General features: G+C 46.9%; 2 protein-coding genes across 3 annotated transcripts in view; both read right to left on the bottom strand.

Moving 5' to 3' along the window:
- Window positions 1-2,577, bottom strand: part of LOC138266665 (peptidyl-prolyl cis-trans isomerase F, mitochondrial-like) — a 49,315-nt gene extending 46,738 nt beyond the window's left edge. The window contains exon 1 of one of the 2 annotated variants that reach the window (XM_069215469.1): window positions 2,484-2,577. In XM_069215469.1, coding sequence (XP_069071570.1) covers window positions 2,484-2,552 — 69 coding nt within the window. In that variant the 5' untranslated portion in view covers window positions 2,553-2,577. The remainder of the gene's footprint in view (window positions 1-2,483) is intronic. The other variant, XM_069215470.1, reaches the window with a different exon arrangement.
- Window positions 2,578-7,723: 5,146 nt separating this feature from the next.
- On the bottom strand, window positions 7,724-11,668 carry LOC138266007 (peptidyl-prolyl cis-trans isomerase-like). The gene is made up of 5 exons (XM_069214284.1): window positions 11,497-11,668; window positions 10,001-10,031; window positions 9,656-9,744; window positions 9,143-9,315; window positions 7,724-8,065 (listed from the first exon to the last, which is right to left on the bottom strand). The coding sequence occupies exons 1-5, from the start codon at window positions 11,560-11,562 to the stop codon at window positions 7,933-7,935; spliced, it is 492 nt and encodes a 163-aa protein (XP_069070385.1). The 5' UTR covers window positions 11,563-11,668; the 3' UTR covers window positions 7,724-7,932.
- Window positions 11,669-18,990: the final 7,322 nt, after the last annotated feature.

Genomic DNA, 18,990 nt, shown 5'->3' with positions numbered 1-18,990 from the left:
ATTCATAATGTCCTCGTGCTTCAAGGATATCGAAGTGCAGCTATGATTGAGAGAACGTATTGGAGTCACAAAAAAATATATTATATATCATAGGAGGCGAACGTGGGTTCCAATCACCACGAACACCAACGCTTTTCAAAATTCAATTGAAAAAAAACGAGCAAAAATTGAGTTAAAGAGCGCACTGCAAATTGAAAATTTGCCTTCAAAGGTCTTTTCAAGTACTCAATTTGCAATGTCCTTTGCTACAACTGAGATGGCTCGCGCTATGATGAATAGTTCTTAATTTTACTCCTTCCGGCTTTTCTGTGATAGGATGTCACATAACTATGTATTTTTAAAATAACATTGTCGGGGTGGTATTCGCTATAAATAACGAGAGGCACTACCACACACAAGAAGTGGTACTTCTAGTTAACCTAAGATGGAAAACATTGAGCTGGTCCGGTTGATATTTCAACTAGAAACCTATGCAACTTTATCAGTGGTGATCTGCAAAATATGCACACACCTCACAAGTACATTAACATACTGAGCCTGAGCTGTCTTATTGGGCTTGGAACCTGTCACCTACAACGGGTTACTTGACATTTGTATATCGCGCTCCTGCCTTTTTTGTGGACTCGAGGCGCTCTAACGAGTGTGTTGCTAACTGACACCCGCAAAGAGGACTAGAAGAGTGGATACAGGCTGGCCCGGGGGGAACACTTTGGTGCCATGCTTGAATTCCTGGCCTGTGACGCCAATCGTGTACTTATGATATGCGCTTGAGTTTTCCTATTTGCTTTGGAAGAGGGCACAGGGATAAAGTAGTGCATTCCTCTGTACCTTCATCCCAATACGTCAATGCACCAGCTGCGCCGAGGTAATTTAAAGGCCAGTTTTCAATCCAATACAAACTCAGAGGGTTAAAGCACCAGCTGAAATTAGCTCTCAGTGGGATTTAAATCTGTTGCCTGCGGGTACATAAACCCACATAGCTTCCTTACTGAGCTTACAAGCTTTAACTTGCAGTTTACAGAGATCTCTGCAGCTGGTGTATTAACTCACTGATGGAAATAGAATCCCCTCAAAAAGGTGCTGAATAACCACAAGCAATAGCGCAAATATTCACATCCTTGGAAAACATTACCTATAACTCCAATAACATTTACTCCAAACGTTAAACAAAACCAGACTTCTCTCATGTCCAACCTTGAATGACCTTGTCTTTCCGTCCATAAACGCATCGTTTTTATAGCTGTACGCATGGGTGGGAGCTTTGTCTCAGCACAGACAGCTAAGCTCTGGTTGACCCTCCAGCAGAAACCAGGATAATCAGAAACCATGTCGGTTAAAAGATGTCCAGGTATGTATACACAAACTAAGGGACGGTCTCCTGTTCTTTCGAAATTCACACATAAAGTCACTATGACAGGCTTGGAGCGTGCCATCAACTTCATGCACAACAGCAATCGTACCACCCACGGGTCACACCGCAAGGCAACATTAACAACCATGTATACAGCACTCAGTAGCGTCTTCCCCACTATTTAGACACAGCCCTACTAAGGTTAGTAGATGCGTGCGTGACTAGATGCTCCTTTCCCGTTTTCTATTCTGTGTATTCTGGGACTTGCAAATTTGTGGTAGTCCATTATAAAATCAGGAGAAGCAGCCCCGGATTCTTAAGTAAAATACAGACCATTAAGCCATGTATAGATCTGGGAAACTTACCGATATGCAGACCGCTTTTTATTAGAGGTGGGAAGCCCTACTCCAGTGCACTTGCCATAACGTTGTGTTCCATCATTGCCCTGCCTCTTTGGCTATCCAGCTACCGTTTGACATTTCTATGCACGTTCTCAGATCGTCTAATATTTTAGAGCTGGTGTTTTATCATTTATGATCCTAAAACTTCTAGTGTGACCTACGTGTCCCCTTCCGCACTGAATCCAACTTACACATTTCATCTAAGCATCTGAAAACCTGGTTCTTCCAGCCTCAGAAGTGGAACCCCTTTTTCTTCCTTTGATTTTGCCGAGTGCTTAGAAGCCCATATGGGCCACAGAGAGCTATAATGTATATTATATTAATTCCTAAACTAGGATATCCACTGCGCCCCGCATTAAATAGGTCAATAGCTCTACCTAGATGGATCATTCCAAGTGGCACCAGATATCCCAACCATGTCAAACATTAAACCTCACCAATACTCATCTACTGAACAGTATAGCCCTCTTAACTTAAAATACCCACTGCCCTTCCCAGATAGCCCTGGTGGATGGGTGCGAGACACCCCAGACCCTATCATTGGGAAGCCTCACTTTCAACAAATAGTTTGTATACTGAAGGAGCAAACTGTATAACCTTTCACCAACTACAATAAAAATAAACCCATTACCTCTCCTATACTTAAAATGATGAAACCCCACACACAATTCCAGTGGAACAGTTGAATATGATACAAAAAGCTGCAATAATCCCATTGTTCTGCCAAGTACCTCCATCACGATCCGGCCAAGGGGGATGCCGTCAGCAGTGATGTCAAAGAACACGCGTGGGTTGACCATTCTAGCAACTGTTGGTACCACTGCTCCAGGACAAGAGAGTACTAGAACAACCAGAAACACCCTTTATATAGGCCATCCCATGGCTAAGCCCGCCCACGAGGAAGGTGTGGCTAGGGCTCAGGACCAATATGAGTCACAACCTTGGTTAAGGGAGGTGGGATGGGAACACTCATGAACTGAAGCGGACTGCCAGAGGCTCCAATTTCACTGTTTGGGGGCCCTCCGATCCATTCCATAACATTGGCCCTTACATCACCACGAGAGGATTGCTTCCTTTTCCTCATGTTGTATCCATGAAAGGGACGGGAATGAAAATATCCCAGGGCATTCGAGGTGAACAACCCCCAGCTTGGAAAACGCTCTCAAAGAGTGTGGCATCCCACTCTCCCAATGCACAAGATCCTGACCTGGCGAAACACCTACAGTACCGGAGGCCACACAGCATTCCACTGCACAAACCTGGACCTGCTCTTTGTCTCCCATTCCTGGCCTGAGGACAGCCCGCTCAGATACTGGGTACTGAAGCCAGCCTAGTGCATACACTAGCAAGAAAAATGGCCAGCACTTTGTATGGCAACATGTATATAGCACTAACTAGGTGGAGTGCTGAATCCCCTGCATACCTGGGTAGCACACTGTACAATATGCACAATCTAGCATGTTTGGTCAGAAATGTATTTTAGATCCTAGATGGAAGTGCTTTGCAGTGCAGATCAATTTTTTGACATCTCATGGTCAGTTTAGCTGGTTACCATACTGTGTTCATTCTATGATACGTTTAAGCTTATGGCCATGAGCAGCCAGATTAAAGGGTGAAGTGGTGATATCTGCTGGGATGGACTTTAATATGCTAAATCTGACTGTGATAAGCCAAGAAGCCTTATGTTTCTAGACCGGTCCTACAGTGTTGGACTACACTGGGCCATCAATTGGCCAGTGGTTATATGGCAGAACTTGTTATTCTGTACCTATTCAATTGATGGGTGGCTTATTGCAGGTGGCTAGTGTGGTGATGAATATGACCCATAGTTGTCTTGTGTCAAACCGTGAAAGGGAAATTGAGCATTCTGTATGAACTACAATCAATTGACAGCTGGTCATTATGGAATTAGTTTTAATAGGGGTTAGATACTGTATTGTAATTGCTTTATATAGCACTTACTACCCAAGACACTTGTGATTTTTATGCAGGACAGCACGCTGTTCCAGCTCCTAGTGTTATTGGGAGGTTTTCTGCTAGTTATTAGGAATAGCCTTGTGCTCTACAGAAAACATTCTGTATTTACTCCAGTTTCGATGTGGTAAATTACATTAGTGTAAGTTAGGTTTGAGCTTTACCGGGAAAGGGGGGGGGGGGGATGCAGAGTAATTAATTGGACGGCAGTACCAAGTGAGGAGCTTAGGTATCGTTAAGGTATTGACAAATACACGGGCAACTTGCAGCAGATGAAGGGTTAAACATGGAAGCGATTTAGAGTATGCTCTGCTCAAAGGGGAGGCCTACAGGTGACAGGAAAATGAGTAATAAAAAAAAAAGTAGTGAATTAGACGTTTAACTCATTTTTCATGCTGTGTTTTTACGTCAGGCTTGACAGCACAGTTGTCGCCAGACAACCACCACTAGAGGGACTTTGGCTACACGCAAATGCCAGAATTAAGTTGTGACTGGGCAGGTGTCTTCTGCCACAAAATAGTGCTTTCCCTCCAAGCAGCTGCGATCGTTTTCTTTACAGAAAAAAAAATAATTATCAGGGCTTGGAATGTTTTTTGTATTACTAGATCATTTATGTTGCTTCTCCAGTAGCAGATGGGAGGGCAGTCATTAACCTACATGGATTTTTACATCTCTCTTAACAGTGCAACTATCTCCTGACCTTTCACACTACACCAATATTATACAGTTCTTTGATCCCACACATTCATATCAATTGCCATGATACCTACTTGCAATAAGTCACTAGCATACAATTTCAAGTCAGAACCAATGCTTCTTGGGAATGTTGGAGGCTTTGAGACATGTAAAACCGTAGACATATCTGCATTGTTGCAATATCACTAGACAATGAGAGCACCACTGTCCACGCCATCAGCCATGCATAAATATTAAAGGCAATGTTTTATTCAATTAAAATCTGATTAAAGTAAAATCCTATTGAGTTTGGACTCAAGTCTGTGCTACAGATGTGCCCACCTCCTTTCTACTCTGATAAGAGGCCAGGATGAAAAGTAATGCTTTGTCAGACATCACTTGGGCTGTAATCTTTGGGATCCCCAGAGTCCAGGTATTTATGTGGAGACCAGAGTGCAAAGCTTTACTTAGGCACCAGAGCACGGTTTTTGCTTCTTGTCCCAAACCAAAGTTGCACTCAACTTTGATAACCAAGACACTGCATTTAGTAACTATCAAAATTAGTTAAGGATCTTCTAGGAGGTGGAAGGAGATTGAAACGGGACATATTTATATGCCATCGGATTTTTTTTTTTATACACCAACCCGGCACAAAACTTAACTCCATATTTGTATTTTGGCGCTAGACATGTCTGGCACCAAAATATTGGAGTTAGTCATTTTTTGCCTGCGGAAAACTGTCAATGAGATGCAATGCAGGCATTCCTGGGCAGAAAATGACTTTCAGCCCTAGTGCCTTATTTATCCTCCCATGCAAAAATCATGCACGGAGGAGGGCCTTAAATAATGGTGCAAAACCTGCTTACCACCATTATTCAACACCTGGGTATGGGCAGGCGTTAAGGGACCTATGGGTGTTTTTCCCATGGTCTGAGACCATGGAAACAGCCCACAGGTGCCCTTCCTTGCCCCCAGGGACACCCCCATCCACCCATGGGTGATACCTAAGGATGGGGGACCCATCCCACGTAAGTATTTTTATTTGGCAAAGTACCATAGGGGGGGGCTAACTTGGGCTCCCCTACATGGCACTATGCCCGATGGCCATGCCCAGGGGACTTAAATCCCCTGGGCATGGCCATAACTTCTGTCTTTAGACAGGAGTCATGTCCATGGGGGTTGACAGTGGAGAAAACGATACCAAGTCATTTTTTTTTTTACTCCAACCTGACTAGCACCATTCTTTCATGCACAACCTCCAGTTTCCCCTTATAGCTCCCCCACCCAGTTAGCATCAATAATTTTGCCACTAACGGGCCTTACTGCCAGCGTGCATCCCAGCATAAATGACACTGGGCTGGCATCCAGGAATGGCACTAGCCAGCAGTATACTGTGAGGCAAACCTGCGCTAATGCAGGTTTGCAGCAAAAAGTATAAATATGGGCTCCAATACTAAAAGCCCAGCCAGTGCTTCAAGTGCAAGTGTTAAACAGGTACATAGAAATACACCATGAATAGAAGGTGTTAACATCTGAAGTTTTAGGGCGCAGATTGTGTTTCCAGATTAGCAACACTGCACTATGTAGCCTGTTTGGCCAGCAGTGTTGTATTTGTTTAGATCCTAGCTGGGAAGTTTTTTGAAGTACAGATCATTTGGTTTTACTTATGTTGATGCCCCATTTAGTTGGTTTCTGTACTGGGTTGTCCATTCTGAGAGGGCACTTTTCAAAGAACCAGATAGAAAGCTGGCTACGGTGTCAATAGCTGCGGATCCAGCAGTGGTGAGCACATACTAGGACATCTCAAAAATAGTTGGGGGAAGGTTTTCAGGAGTGGCACGGGCAACTACCGCAGAGCAAGGCATCACCAGCGCCAACTAAAAATCTGACTTCAAGGTTGCAAGAAATAGGTCTTTAAAACAGAGTTCATGAACCTTCAGCACTTGAAGACAAAGTGATATTGGAAAGAAACCTCAAAGTTCCCTGGGAAATGGCACAGCTGGATCTAAAGTACAGCCCCACAAAACTGTCACTCTGTCTGCTCCCCCATGGGTGGCCTGCATGGCTCTAGTTTGCTTCCGAGTGGCATATACCGTCATGACAACCCCAACATTGAACTACCAAACCCCCCCCCCCCAATTCATCCCGTCACAGCCCTGCTCCAACAAATAAATCCCAGTTTGCGGCACTATCTCGAGCCTGAAGCAAGTCAGACTGAACACTGCTTTGCTGTCTCGAGATGACCACAAGCTTCAGAATTGGGGTGGAAGGGTCTCGCATGGTCACCTCTAGTCAGTTTCCACCCAGCGCACTGGAATAACGCATGTAGCATCAGAACTGCGATACATGAACGCCGAATCATTAATGGTCAACATTTGAGGCGGACTGCTGCCCCACGTTGGCGATCCAGGAATAGGCGCCAAGACTACTGTACCATCAATAAAGCAGTGTTCGACGTGGAGACTTCATCTCTTCCACGCAAGAAAGGGAACCCCCACCCCAAAACTAGGGTGCTCTACGCCCTTTTCCTACTCTGCTACAGATGAACGTTCAAGCCCGTTCCACACATGAAGCTCAATTCAACAGAATGCCGGGGCTTACACTCAGGAATGTTTACATATACGCCAGCTCTCACTTCTAACACTCGCCAACAACCTACATTTAAAGTCATTACTAGTTTCAGCTCCCAGGGAGAGCCATTCCGGCAAATTGGAATTCATTCTTACACTAAAGTGAATCCAATATTTTAGCGCAAAAAAAAAGTTAACTAAAGTGGCGTTGCCCTTGTGCCCGTGGCACTGATTTTGCCACCTCCGAGGCGCGGGGGGTCGCAAGCCTGGGGTCTCAACGGCGACCCCTAAATGACGTTAATGGTACCACAGCAACCCGCATGCAAGACTGCAGCGCTATAACAGAACGGGTCAGAAAATGAGTCACGCTAATGTCCAGTCCGCCCCCCTCCGTTCCATCTTCGAGTGGTGGAATGTTGAACTACGTTTTTCCCTATATAACGGTTAGTGCCACAGTGCACCATCTTATATTGCACAATTTGCGAGATTGACAGATTGTTACTTGAAATGCCACATGAAGGAGCAGCCAGGCTCACCATAATAGTGAACTTGCCACTTTGTATTCAGCGCTAGTAGTGCTGGGATGGGTGGTCTAGAGCTCCATAGCTTTTTAAAAGCTAAACACTGACAAGAGTTTGAACCACCTCTTCAACCAGTCCCCACCCCAAAAGTTATTTACAGATTGTGCGGAAACTCTGCAATACTTGTCTGAAAGACATTTGAACTAACATGAATCATGCAAAACTACCAAGTTCCGAGTCAAACTGTTAAATCTTTATTTTCATGTAATTCTGCAAGTTACATAGACGTTCGGAAAGGGCTGACTGAGGAAAAGCCAGAGAAATCCAACAGATGCAGTTCATTGGAGAGCACGAGTAAGACTGAAAACTAAACCCAAGTGGCGTGGGTGGTCTTTTCACCAGCTACACAAGGAATGATCGTAGGTAAGACAGGAAATAAACTATAGCATCCCGCAATTAGAAATCACTAATTTTTTCGACGGCTTCCCGGACGATGAACCACATTTCTCCATTGCCTTTACAACGTCCATGCCTTTAACAACGGAGCCAAATACTACGTGCTTGCCATCCAACCTGCAAAGAAAAAAGTGCATTAGCCATCAGGTAGATAAAGAAAGAAATGACAGTAAGAAACCATCAGCACCCATCATGACACAACAGGGAGATTGGCTACTAGTCACAACTACCTCTCAACTGCCTTACACTTCCACATTTGTCCCCCATGCCTGCTTCTGACCGAAAGTTACGGCTGTAATTGCCAAGCCATGCAACTAAGTAACAGCTAAGAAAACATGGGCGACACAATGGCTGTGTTCGCACCTGCTTTTAGTACTCGCGGTGCCTTTGAGTTATCTGTATACCGGCTGTCTTCTACTGAGACTCAATGGAGAGGTAACCCTACGCATGGGCCTTTTCTACTTTTACAAACTGACCACGTTTACCACCAATTCATAGTCGCACAACCGGTGTGAATGGTGAGTTGACATATGACAAGTGTTTCTCCAACGGTGGGTCCCTTCGCCCACAGCATGACATTCAGTTTAAGTGTCAGGTTAAAAACGTGAAGTACGGTGGGGAATGGTAATGTGTGACCATATGATAGGACAGAGTGGAATGTAATGGGAGTGCCCTCTTGGTGACCGCCACCCAGTGTTCCGCATTACAAGTCGCGAAGGTAGGCACTGCAAGCTGAAGAGCTGCAGTTGACAACTCAAACTGAGGTCCTTAATAAGCTCACACTGCATCTTTAATCTGGTCAGCGCACAATTGCGACAAATAAGTTTGAGTGGAGGCCCCACCTTTGGGTCGAGGCCTTTACAAAAGCATTATGTTTCATAGGGCAGTGCACCAAAACGTGACCCATAGCAGTAATGCGCAAGGGGAACGCTAGGCTCCTGTTTCGAATAGCCATGCAACGACAGGATCTGGTCCCGAAGGGAAGGCGGGTCTGCACGGCGTTTTAACAGTGTTGGGGAATGTGTGGCAACTGGCTTAGGTGTCTAGATGGCGCAAAAAGTGGCATAGGAAGAGTAGAATCTGAGCGAGTCTACAGAGGACGACAAAAGTTAATTAAAACTTGACACGGCTTAAGGTGGAGGGGGGCTGGGGACTCTAAAGGTAGTGACCGAGCATCATTGTAGTCCTACTCACCACGCAGTCTTGGCAGTGCAGACGAAGAACTGAGAACCGTTTGTGTTGGGCCCTGCATTAGCCATAGACAGAATTCCAGGGCCAGTGTGCTTGAGTGTGAAGTTCTCGTCAGCAAACTTGGCACCATAGATTGATTTTCCACCGGTTCCATTGTGGTTCGTGAAGTCACCGCCCTAAAATGAAAGACAAGTCACAATTCAGTAGGTATGGATTAGTTATTAGCCAGCAGACGAACCGCCAGTTAACCAAACGCAAGACTATTAGGAAAAGGTTAAAGTTAAATAGAATTATGCAATCCACGATAACGAACTGCACAGAAAGCCGCGGGTGTGGGCACTACTACATTTCTCGCAACACTGGAAAACACGCAGTCCTAACCCACTGCGAGAAGTGGCGGGTGTGTTGGAGAGGTAGTAAAGATTTGCTAGCCACAATCCTGCTCGGGCCAAGTTTAAAATCGATATAGGTCAAAAGTAACGTGTGCATTTGTTGATGATGGGTGGCCTAACTCACCTGACACATGAACTCGGGAATGACTCTGTGGAAGCATGATCCCTTGAAACCAAACCCTTTTTCCATTGTGCACAGGGCTCTGAAGTTCTCTGGAGGAAAATTGAAACATAAGTTATGGGTAAAGACAGACATTAAGATTGTTGCTCGATTGACTAATGACAGAACACGAGGTTTGGTTAAAACCCACGAGCTTTTCATACTATTATAAAACCAGTAAATGAAACCAGCTTGACCTCCCTGTTCAGAGTTTTGCGTCTTACAGATCTAGGAGCGAGTGATGTAACGGAATATGAAGGAAACCAGGCGGGTAAGCAACGCGAATAAAAAAAATATATATGTACTTACCGACTGTATTTGGCACGACATCATCCCGGAGCTGCAGACAAAAAAAAATAAAATAGATGTTAAAACACATGTTGAAATAGATTGTCACTAGCAAGCACGTGGTATTGAATGGCATTAAAATGCAACCCATGGGCCACAAGGAAGCATCAAGGGATACGTTATGAAGGAAGCTCGGCTAACGCAATAACCCGTGTAAACAGCTAAACTCGTGTACGGATACATCACTGCAGCATACTCTGCATTAGCTGCTAATCCAGTACACTTTACTGCTGCTCACCGACAATTAAAAGCTCAGACATTATTGAAGGGGCCAAAAAACACACGTACTTGCCAGGATAACGCGAGCTGCTGATAAAATTACCGGTGCATTTATTGTAGGCATGCATCGAAAATGCTCGACAAGTGATTCTCAGATAACATACTGAAGTGGTAAACGACTGGACAGCAACCGAAGGACCACCATTGCTACCGAAAGACCTGAGTGCCAACTTGATTAAAAGTGTCGCACACTCCAGTCTATGCAAGCAGACGTTTGCGCCGTCATGCAACACCCAGGAAATACTCAAAACCTCGCAACCCATTCAACTGTGGAATGGCCCAATTTCAACCATCGGCCCACTACCAGCCTTAAAAAAATACGTAGAATTTAGAGTACACTTTTTTTTACTTACACACAACGAATGTGGCAGACTAAGGCATCACAATACGAGAGCAGTACATTCGAGATGCTTACAGTGTGTGCTAGTACTCAAATGCACTGATAAGACAATATAGAATTTCCTGCAGACTAAACACAGCTGGCGGGTACTGGGCAACATTTTATCTGGGCTCTTTAGTTTTATATTCAGGAACTATCGTCAGTAAACTAAGCTTAAACGGTTACACCACTCCCAGGGTGGGGACAGGTCGCCGCCCTGCGAAACGTTTCCACGAGGCTCTGTTGCACAGGCAGAGCAAGCCTGCCCAACACAAGGCTAACAAAATATCGGGGCCGTAAGACAGTATCCAAAAGGTACAACCACAGCCGTTTAGTGTTTAAGACACGTAAGGGGAATAGATCACACAGCGAAATTGATGTTTGAAATGAGCCTAAAATGGCGCCCATTAGGGTGTACACAAAAGCAAACGCCGAGTACAAGGCTTAAAAGAGATCTTTAAAGAAGTCATAGGACTAATAACGCTTACTAACTAGAAGCTTTGATACTATTCACCATGAGAGTGCGTGCATCAAGGACGACGTACCAGCAACAAGCCAACACTGGAAAATAAAACTAATACTCAGTTGGCGCGATTTACAATCGAGGAACTGAACGATAAACTTACCGCGCTAGTATTACAGACACTAGAACGGTCACTGCAGTCAACCCTCCACGCTGTCTAACGTTCACACTAAAGAACCCCAAAATTCGCAACCATAAGAACAAGATTTACTGTCAAGCACATTTAGCAGCCCACCATCGCAGTACCGAAAAATTCCGTACTGGTTTCACACTCACCTCCATTTCGATGCGTCCCATGTTGGCGCCATCAGCCGTGATATCAAAAAATACTCTAACAACCATGGCGATTCCGTTGGTCGGATAAGCGTTTAGGAGGGTGATTGGTGGTCTGTTTCCAAGCTGCTGTCCAGCTGAGAACACGAACAGAAAGAACCCCAGAACGGAAGTGCTACCCCTCTAATAGTGAGCGCGAGAGGACAAGACTCCGCCTCATTTTAATTGGAAACCCGATAGACGCTTAATGAAGCTGTGGGAGAAAAAGATTGACGGTTTTCATTGACTAATCAGCGTAGAAGACAGACGATGTAGGGGCGGCGCACATGACGGTGGGGTGATGTCCGCTGTAGTTCATTCTGCATGTAGGGGAGGGTTTTGGGCGCTAGTCCCACCTTCTGCCTGATCCCGACATGGCAGTCATTGTGAGTCGCTCGCAGGCTCGGATAAGCGTTCGTTACATTTACAAATTGTATCCGGGTGAACAGTACCCGCCAGTCATTTCCAAAGAACTACCCTCTAAGAACGGCGCCCACGTGCCGATCACTTTCTAGAGGCTACACGCCTTGGTCCATTGAATGACAGGCATGGCCGCCATTTTAGATACTTAAAAGAGGCTATGATGCCTCGAAGAAAATGGACTTTACGCAGGCGTTTCTGGCATACCAACCCTGCGGTGTTATAATTCCATAAAATAGATAGGGAAATGGCTTTCAGGACGCTCTCTCACTTTGGGTATTGAGCAAAAGCGTCCAACGCTCATTGCACGACGGCGTAAGTGATTGTGCCTCTAGGCAGCTACAATAATGCACAGTGTTTGTTTTAGAGAACGAATAGAAGTGTTTTAGATATACGCAAACCCGCATTGTGAGAAGAGGGGCATTTTAAATTACTGGAATTTTCACCTAAAACATGCCTCCTAACTCCCTCTTTAAGTAAATGCCCCCAAATGTATTTGAATGGGACCACCCTCCCAAGAAACTTTCCTCACCATAAAAACCTTCCTCACATGCCCGGGTCCAAGATTTTTGATCTAGAAGGGCAGTGACCAAATAATACACCAAATCATTTAGGTGATCTGATATTTTAGGTGTCAACTCCTGTCAAATTTTGACATTTTCAATACAATCACCACCACAAATGAGCTTAATCAATCAATCAAGAATTTGTAAAGCGCTCTACTCACTTGTGAGGGACTCAAGGTGCTGAAAGCGTGGGAGGGCTTGGTGGCGGTGGAGGTGCTGCTACAGCTGAAGTTTCCTGAAGGTGAGAAGGTCTCTGGTCTGATGCAGGTGGGTGGGAAAAGTGTTCCACGTCTTGGCGGCGAGGTGCGAGAATGATCTGCCGCCAGTTGTTGTTCTACAGACGCGTGGGACGGTTGCAAAGTCGGCGGAGCAGAGATGCCAGGTCGGGGTGTAGAAGGAGAGCCATCTGTTGAGGTATTCTGGTCCGGTGTTGTGCAGTGCTTTTGTGAGCGTGGGTGAGGAGTTTGAAGGTAATTCTCTGGTCAACTGGAAGCCAATGCAGGTCTCTCAGATGGCCTGTGATGTGGCAGTGGCGGGGGATGTCCAGGATGAGGCGTGCAGAAGCATTCTGGATGCGTTGCAGCCTCTTCTGGAGTTTGGCAGTGGTTCCTGTGTAGAGGACATTGCCGTAGTCCAGTTTTCTGCTTACAAGGGCTTGGGTGACTGTTCTTGTTTCTGTGGAGATCCATATGTAGATCTTTTGGAGCATGCAGGGGGTGTTGAAGCAGGAGGAGGAGGAGATCGTGTTGACTTGCTGGGTCATGGATAATAAGGAATCCAAGATGAATCCTATGTTGCATGCGTGGTCGGTGGGAGTCGGAGTGGCTCTGAGAGTGGCAGGCCACCAAGAGTCATCCCATGTGGAGGGGGTGGAGCCAAAAGATGAGGACTTCGGTCTTGTCAGAATTAAGTTTGAGGCAGCTGTTTTTCATCCATTTTGGAGATGGCCTTCATTCCTTCGTGGAGGTTGGTCTTGGCAGAGTCCTTGGTGAGGGAGAGGATCAGCTGGGTGTCGTCGGCGTATAAGATTATGTTGAGGTTATGGGATCGGGCGGTGTTAGCGAGCGTGGCCATGAAGACGTTAAAGAGCGTCGGGCTGAGGGACGAACCCTGTGGTACGCCCCAGATGATTTTGGTGGCTTCCGAGCAGAATGGGGGGAGGCGGACTCTCTGGGTTTTGCCGGTGAGAAAGGAGGTGACCCAGTCCAGGGCTCTGTCGTGGATTCCTGCATTGCTGAGGCGTGAGCGTAGGGTGTGGTGGCAGACGGTGTCGAACGCGGCCAAGAGGTCCAGGAGGATGAGGGCCACGGTTTTGCCGTTGTCCAGTATGGTTCTGATGTCATCGGTGGCGGCTATAAGGGCAGTTTCGGCACTGTGGTTGCTGCGGAATCCAGATTGGAAAGGGTCCAGGGTGCAGTTCTCCTCGAGGAAGTGGGTTAGTTGTCCGTTGACAGCCTTATCAATGACTTTTGCTGGGAAGGGGAGCAGGGAGATAGGTCGAACGTTCTTGAGGTCCTTTGGGTCCGCCTTGGGTTTTTTGAGGAGGGCGTTGATCTCAGCGTGTTTCCAGCTCTCCGGGAAGGTGGCGGACTCGAAGGAGCTGTTAATGATTTTCCGTATATGGGGTGCAATGACGGAGCTTGCTTTGTTGAGGATGTGGCGAGGGCAGGGGGTCAGATGGTGAGCCGGAGTGGATGGTGTTCATGATTTCTATGGTGTTGTTGTCATTGCTGGGGGTCAGGAGAGCAGGAGGTTGGTCGGAGCTGAATCTGGGGTGTTGGTGGTTGCCGGGGGGTCTGTGTGCTGAAGCTGTTGTGGATGTCTGCAGTCTTGCAGTGGAAGTAGGAGGCTAGGGAGTCACAGAGGTCTTAAGATGGTGGGATGTCGTTGGCATTGGAGCTGGGGTTGGAGAGTTCCTTCACGATATTGAAGAGCTCCTTGTGGCTGTGTGCATTGTTGATTCGGTCTTTGAAGGCGCTTCTCTTGGCGGTTCGGATGAGTTGGTGGTGTATGCGGATGGCGTTTTTGAAGGCTGTGTGGTTGTCCAGAGTCTGATCTTGGCACCACTTTCTTTGAAGTCTACGGTAGGTTTGCTTAGATTCGATGAGGTCGGCGGTAAACCAGAAGGCCCTTCTGTCAGTGCGTCTGTTGGAGGTATTCTTGATTGGGGCGAGAGTATTGGCACAGGTGTTGATCCATTGCCTTAAGTTGCGGGCAGCTGCTTCAGTGGTGTCGATGGGTGGATTCCAGGAGAAGGTCGCGATGAGTTGGTCTTTGGTGACCTTGTTCCAACTGCGGTGGGGGATCCGTTGTGGGTGGTGGTGTGTTGTGGGTTTTTTGAAGGAGAAGTGGATGCAGTGGTGATCTGTCCAGTGGAGTTAGGTGGTGTGGCAGAAGGAGACGGGATTTCTGGTGGAAAAAATAGAGCCGAGTGTGTGTCCTGCGGAGTGGGTTTGTGTCGTGACAAGCTGTTTGTGGCTGAGGTTAGAGAGGTTGTCGAGCAGGGTGGCAGTGTTGTTAGTCATTGGTGTTCTCGAGGTGGAAGTTTAAGTCCCAGAGGAATATGTATTCAGAAGATACGAGAGCATGCACGCTGATGACGACGGTGATGGAGTCACTGAACTGCTGTCGGAGGTCAGGGGGCCTGTAGACGAGGGTCCCTCGGAGGGTGGTGTTTGGGTCGGTGTGGATCTGGAAGTGCAGGTGTTGAACGGCGATAAGGGTATCTTCGATGCTGGTCGTGATCCTGAAGGTGTTCTTGTGGATGATGGCAATGGTTTGTTGGAGCGGTCCCTGCGGGTGATCTTGTAGCCGTCAAGGATGGCTGTGGCGATTTCAGATACTGAGGAGCGGTTCATCCAGTTCTCGGTCAGAAAGGCGACGTCTGGGGAGGCTGAGTCGAGTAGATTCCATAGCTCTACTGCATGCTTGTGGACGGAGCGGGTGTTAAGGAGGATATAACTGAGATGGTTGCGTCCTGCCTTGGTGAGTGGGTCTTTGGGGTGGAGGCTGCTGAAGGTGCAGTTCCGGCAGGAGAAGGGTCCGTGGGCGGTCTGCAGGGAAGCTTAAAGGCAGGCGTGAGAGCGGCCAGTGTTGAGGCCGCAGAGGGTGGCGTCATCGTAGTGAAGACGTGCATGTTGATGGTGGGGGGACGAGAGCCTAGGGTTCTGGCGCTGGGCGCAGACGGGCTTGCCTTTGGCTCGCCAGCAGAGCGCCTGCTGCACGCAGCCGCCATTTAGTAGGGAGGTGGGGGCAGGAGAGGAGAGCTGGGAAACTGAGATGAAAAACGGCACAAAAAAGGGGAGGCCGAGGGGACAGCAGCAGCAGGAGTGCAGCGCGAGAAAGAGAGGAGGGGGCGGGGCTGCAGGGGCAGCAGTGGCAGGGGAGAGAGACAGGAGGAGAGCGAAGTGAGAGAGAGAGCGGAGTGAAAGAAAAACGGGGAAGAGTGAAGGTGAAGCAAAAGGAGGACAAAAAGAGACAGACAGAGGTGAAAGCAGACCGGAGAGCAAAGCAGAAAATAGGAGGAGAGAGGCAGAGGGCAAAAGGAGCACAACAAGGGACTGACACAGAAGTGAAAGCAGAACGGAGGGCAAAGCTCAAAACAGAAGGAGAGAGGCAGAGGGTAAAAGGAGCACAACAAGGGACAGACACAGAATTGAAAGCAGAACGAAGGGCAAATCAGAAAATAGGAGGAGAGAGGCAGAGGGCAGCCTAAAAGGAAAGCAGAGCTCTCCCACTAGACACCAGGGATGAGGCGCAGGCAGAAGCCTACAGGTGGAGGACAGCCTCGAACTCCTGACAGGGGTCAGGAGTTCAGAGGAGCGAGGGATGAGGAGCTCTACTTACCAGGTGGAGCCACGGGAGGCAGAGCAGTGCACTGACCAGGTCATTGGTATTGCTCGACCTACCACGCAGTGGCCGCCATTAAGTAGGGAGGTGGGAGGGGAAGAGAACAGCTGGGAGGGGGGAGCGGGGTGAAAAATGGCACAAAAAAGGGGACGTGGCTGTGGGGGCAGCAGCGGTGGGAGTGCAGTGTGAGAGAGAGAGAGAGGAGGGGTGTGGAGACACAGGGGCAGCAGCAGCGGCGGAGAGAGAGAGGGCCAGAGAGTGAAGTGAGAGATAGAGCGGAGTGAGAGAAAAATCGGGAAGAGTGAACACGCAGCAAAAGGAGCACAAAAAAGGACAGACGCAGGTGAAAGCAGAATGGAGAGCAAAGCAGAAAATAGGAGGAGAGAGGCAGAGGGCAAAAGGAGCACAACAAGGGACAGACACAGAAGTGAACGCAGAACGGACTGCAAAGCAGAAAATAGGAGGAGAGAGGCAGAGGGAAAAAGGAGCACAACAAGGAACAGACACAGAAGTGAAAGCAGAACGGAGGGCAAAGCAGAAAATAGGAGGAGAGAGGCAGGGGGCAGCCTAGTAGGAAAGCAGAGCTCTCCCACTAGACAAAAGGGATGAGGCGCAGGCAGAAGCCTGCAGGTGGAGGCGGGGCTCAAACTCCTGACAGGGGTCAGGAGTTCAGAGGAGCGAGGGATGAGGGGCTCTACTTACCTGGTGGAGCCACGGGAGGCAGAGCAGTGCACTGACCAGTGGAAGAATACAAAAGATTCTATCTAACACGTCCGAAAATTTAGATTCTATTAAAGACAGGGAGGCAAAAATTATGCTTTCTCTTTACTTTCAACACAGCAGCCTATAAAATGACACAAACCTTTAAACTACGTATCTATGAAGTATAGTCACATACAATCATAACCTTTACCCAAGGCTATATACATTCCCTGCACAAAAGTCTGTGCTGTTTCTTTGCAATATCCTCATAACAAGAAGCTATCAACTTGAATATCTTGAAAACAATTATGCCGACAGCCCTTCGATCCTTGAAGATGCCAGCAATTGACAAAGTAAATTCCCAGGGACTGCATCCACTAGTGTTAGAACTCTTGAACTGTAGTACTCTCCTTCATTTATCAAACCTCAAGTTCAAGCATAAGAATTGGAAGCCCCTGACGGAGATAACAAAAATAAGAGCTAATATCCACACTCATAAAGGGATGGGTAATTTCACAATCAATTAACACATCTGTTAATAAGCATTAATCATATGAGATTACATGTAGAACACAGTTTAGTAAGGCAGGATAATCATCACCTCCGTGTCCTTAATAGAATCTAAAATTCTTGACGCGTTAGCTAGAAATTGTTTTATTCAATGGCAGGATCAGAGGTTACGGATTATGCTAGTTTAAAGTTGATTCACCACCCCAGAGACCACACCCACAATAAGCTTATGATAGAACACCTTAAAAGTAGAATCAGAAGACCAGTCCGCCGTGGCCTTGATATCTTCCAAGCCAGTGGAAAAAGCTTTAGAGGCAATATCTCCTCTAACAGAATGATCCCTAAATAGAGAGACATCTATACCTTCCATAGGCAAAAACCATTTGACCCAGCGGGCCAAAGTCTTTGATGTAACCAGGCGGATAGGTTTCTGTAAAAAAACAAGCAATTGTTCAGAAGCATTCTGCCTGAATTTACTAGTACATAAGCTTTGATACATTAAACCACACACAACATTTTATCATGAGGAAAAGACGGGTATGCAATACAACGTGAAGCAGTTTTAGTGCATCTTGAAATAGAGAATGACACTCCAGAGGGAGTAAATACTCTATCTGCTATATCCAAGGCTCGAATATCCAGAACTCATCTAAAGGAGAGTAGACATAACAACATCGTTAGCTTTGCAGAAAGCTGTTTACTTGAAAGATGTTTGTTACAAGGCCAAATCTTAGGAAATCGGAGGACCACATTGACATCTATAAGGTGGAATACTTTGGTTGGGGAGGCTTAACCATTGAAATGCCTTGAAGAAGCTTACAAATAACAGATGTTCTCCCCTGGTTTTCTCTGAATATGGGGATGACCCACAGAAATAGCCAACTGAACATCAATTTTAATGCATCATTAATTGTTCTGTAGGCTAAGCTTTGAGAGGCTAAATCAGAAAGAAAATTAGCTATGATGTAAATTTCCGATCCCAAGGGATCCAAACTCCGTTCATTGCACCAACATACTCACTTTTGCCAGGCTTGCTCATATCTTTTATGAGTAGAGGGGGTCCAGGATTGTGATAAGAAAAACAATGCTGATTCCGAAACTCCTGGCAGTTGCCAGCATCTTCTGAAAGCCTCCACGCCTTTACTGACAGCTGGCCTTGCAGGATCAGAAGATGCAGAAGTCCCAACGGATCCAACAGAAGATCTTGGCATGACGGCAGCATCATTGAAGGATCGCACGATAGAGCCATCACTGATGGGAACCAAGGCTGTGCCTTCCAATATCGTGTCACCAAGATTACTTCCGCTACTCGTTGATGTAACTGTGAAAGAACACACAGAATCATGGCGAATGGAGGAAAGGCATGCAGAAGACCCTCCAACCAGAAGTGCAGAAAGGCATCCATCCCCGC

The sequence above is a fragment of the Pleurodeles waltl genome, chromosome 11, assembly GCF_031143425.1.
Source record: "Pleurodeles waltl isolate 20211129_DDA chromosome 11, aPleWal1.hap1.20221129, whole genome shotgun sequence".
Taxonomy (NCBI): Eukaryota; Metazoa; Chordata; class Amphibia; order Caudata; family Salamandridae; genus Pleurodeles; species Pleurodeles waltl.
The sequence above is the reverse complement of the archived record's forward strand: the minus strand, read 5'-3'. Positions and strand labels throughout refer to the sequence as shown.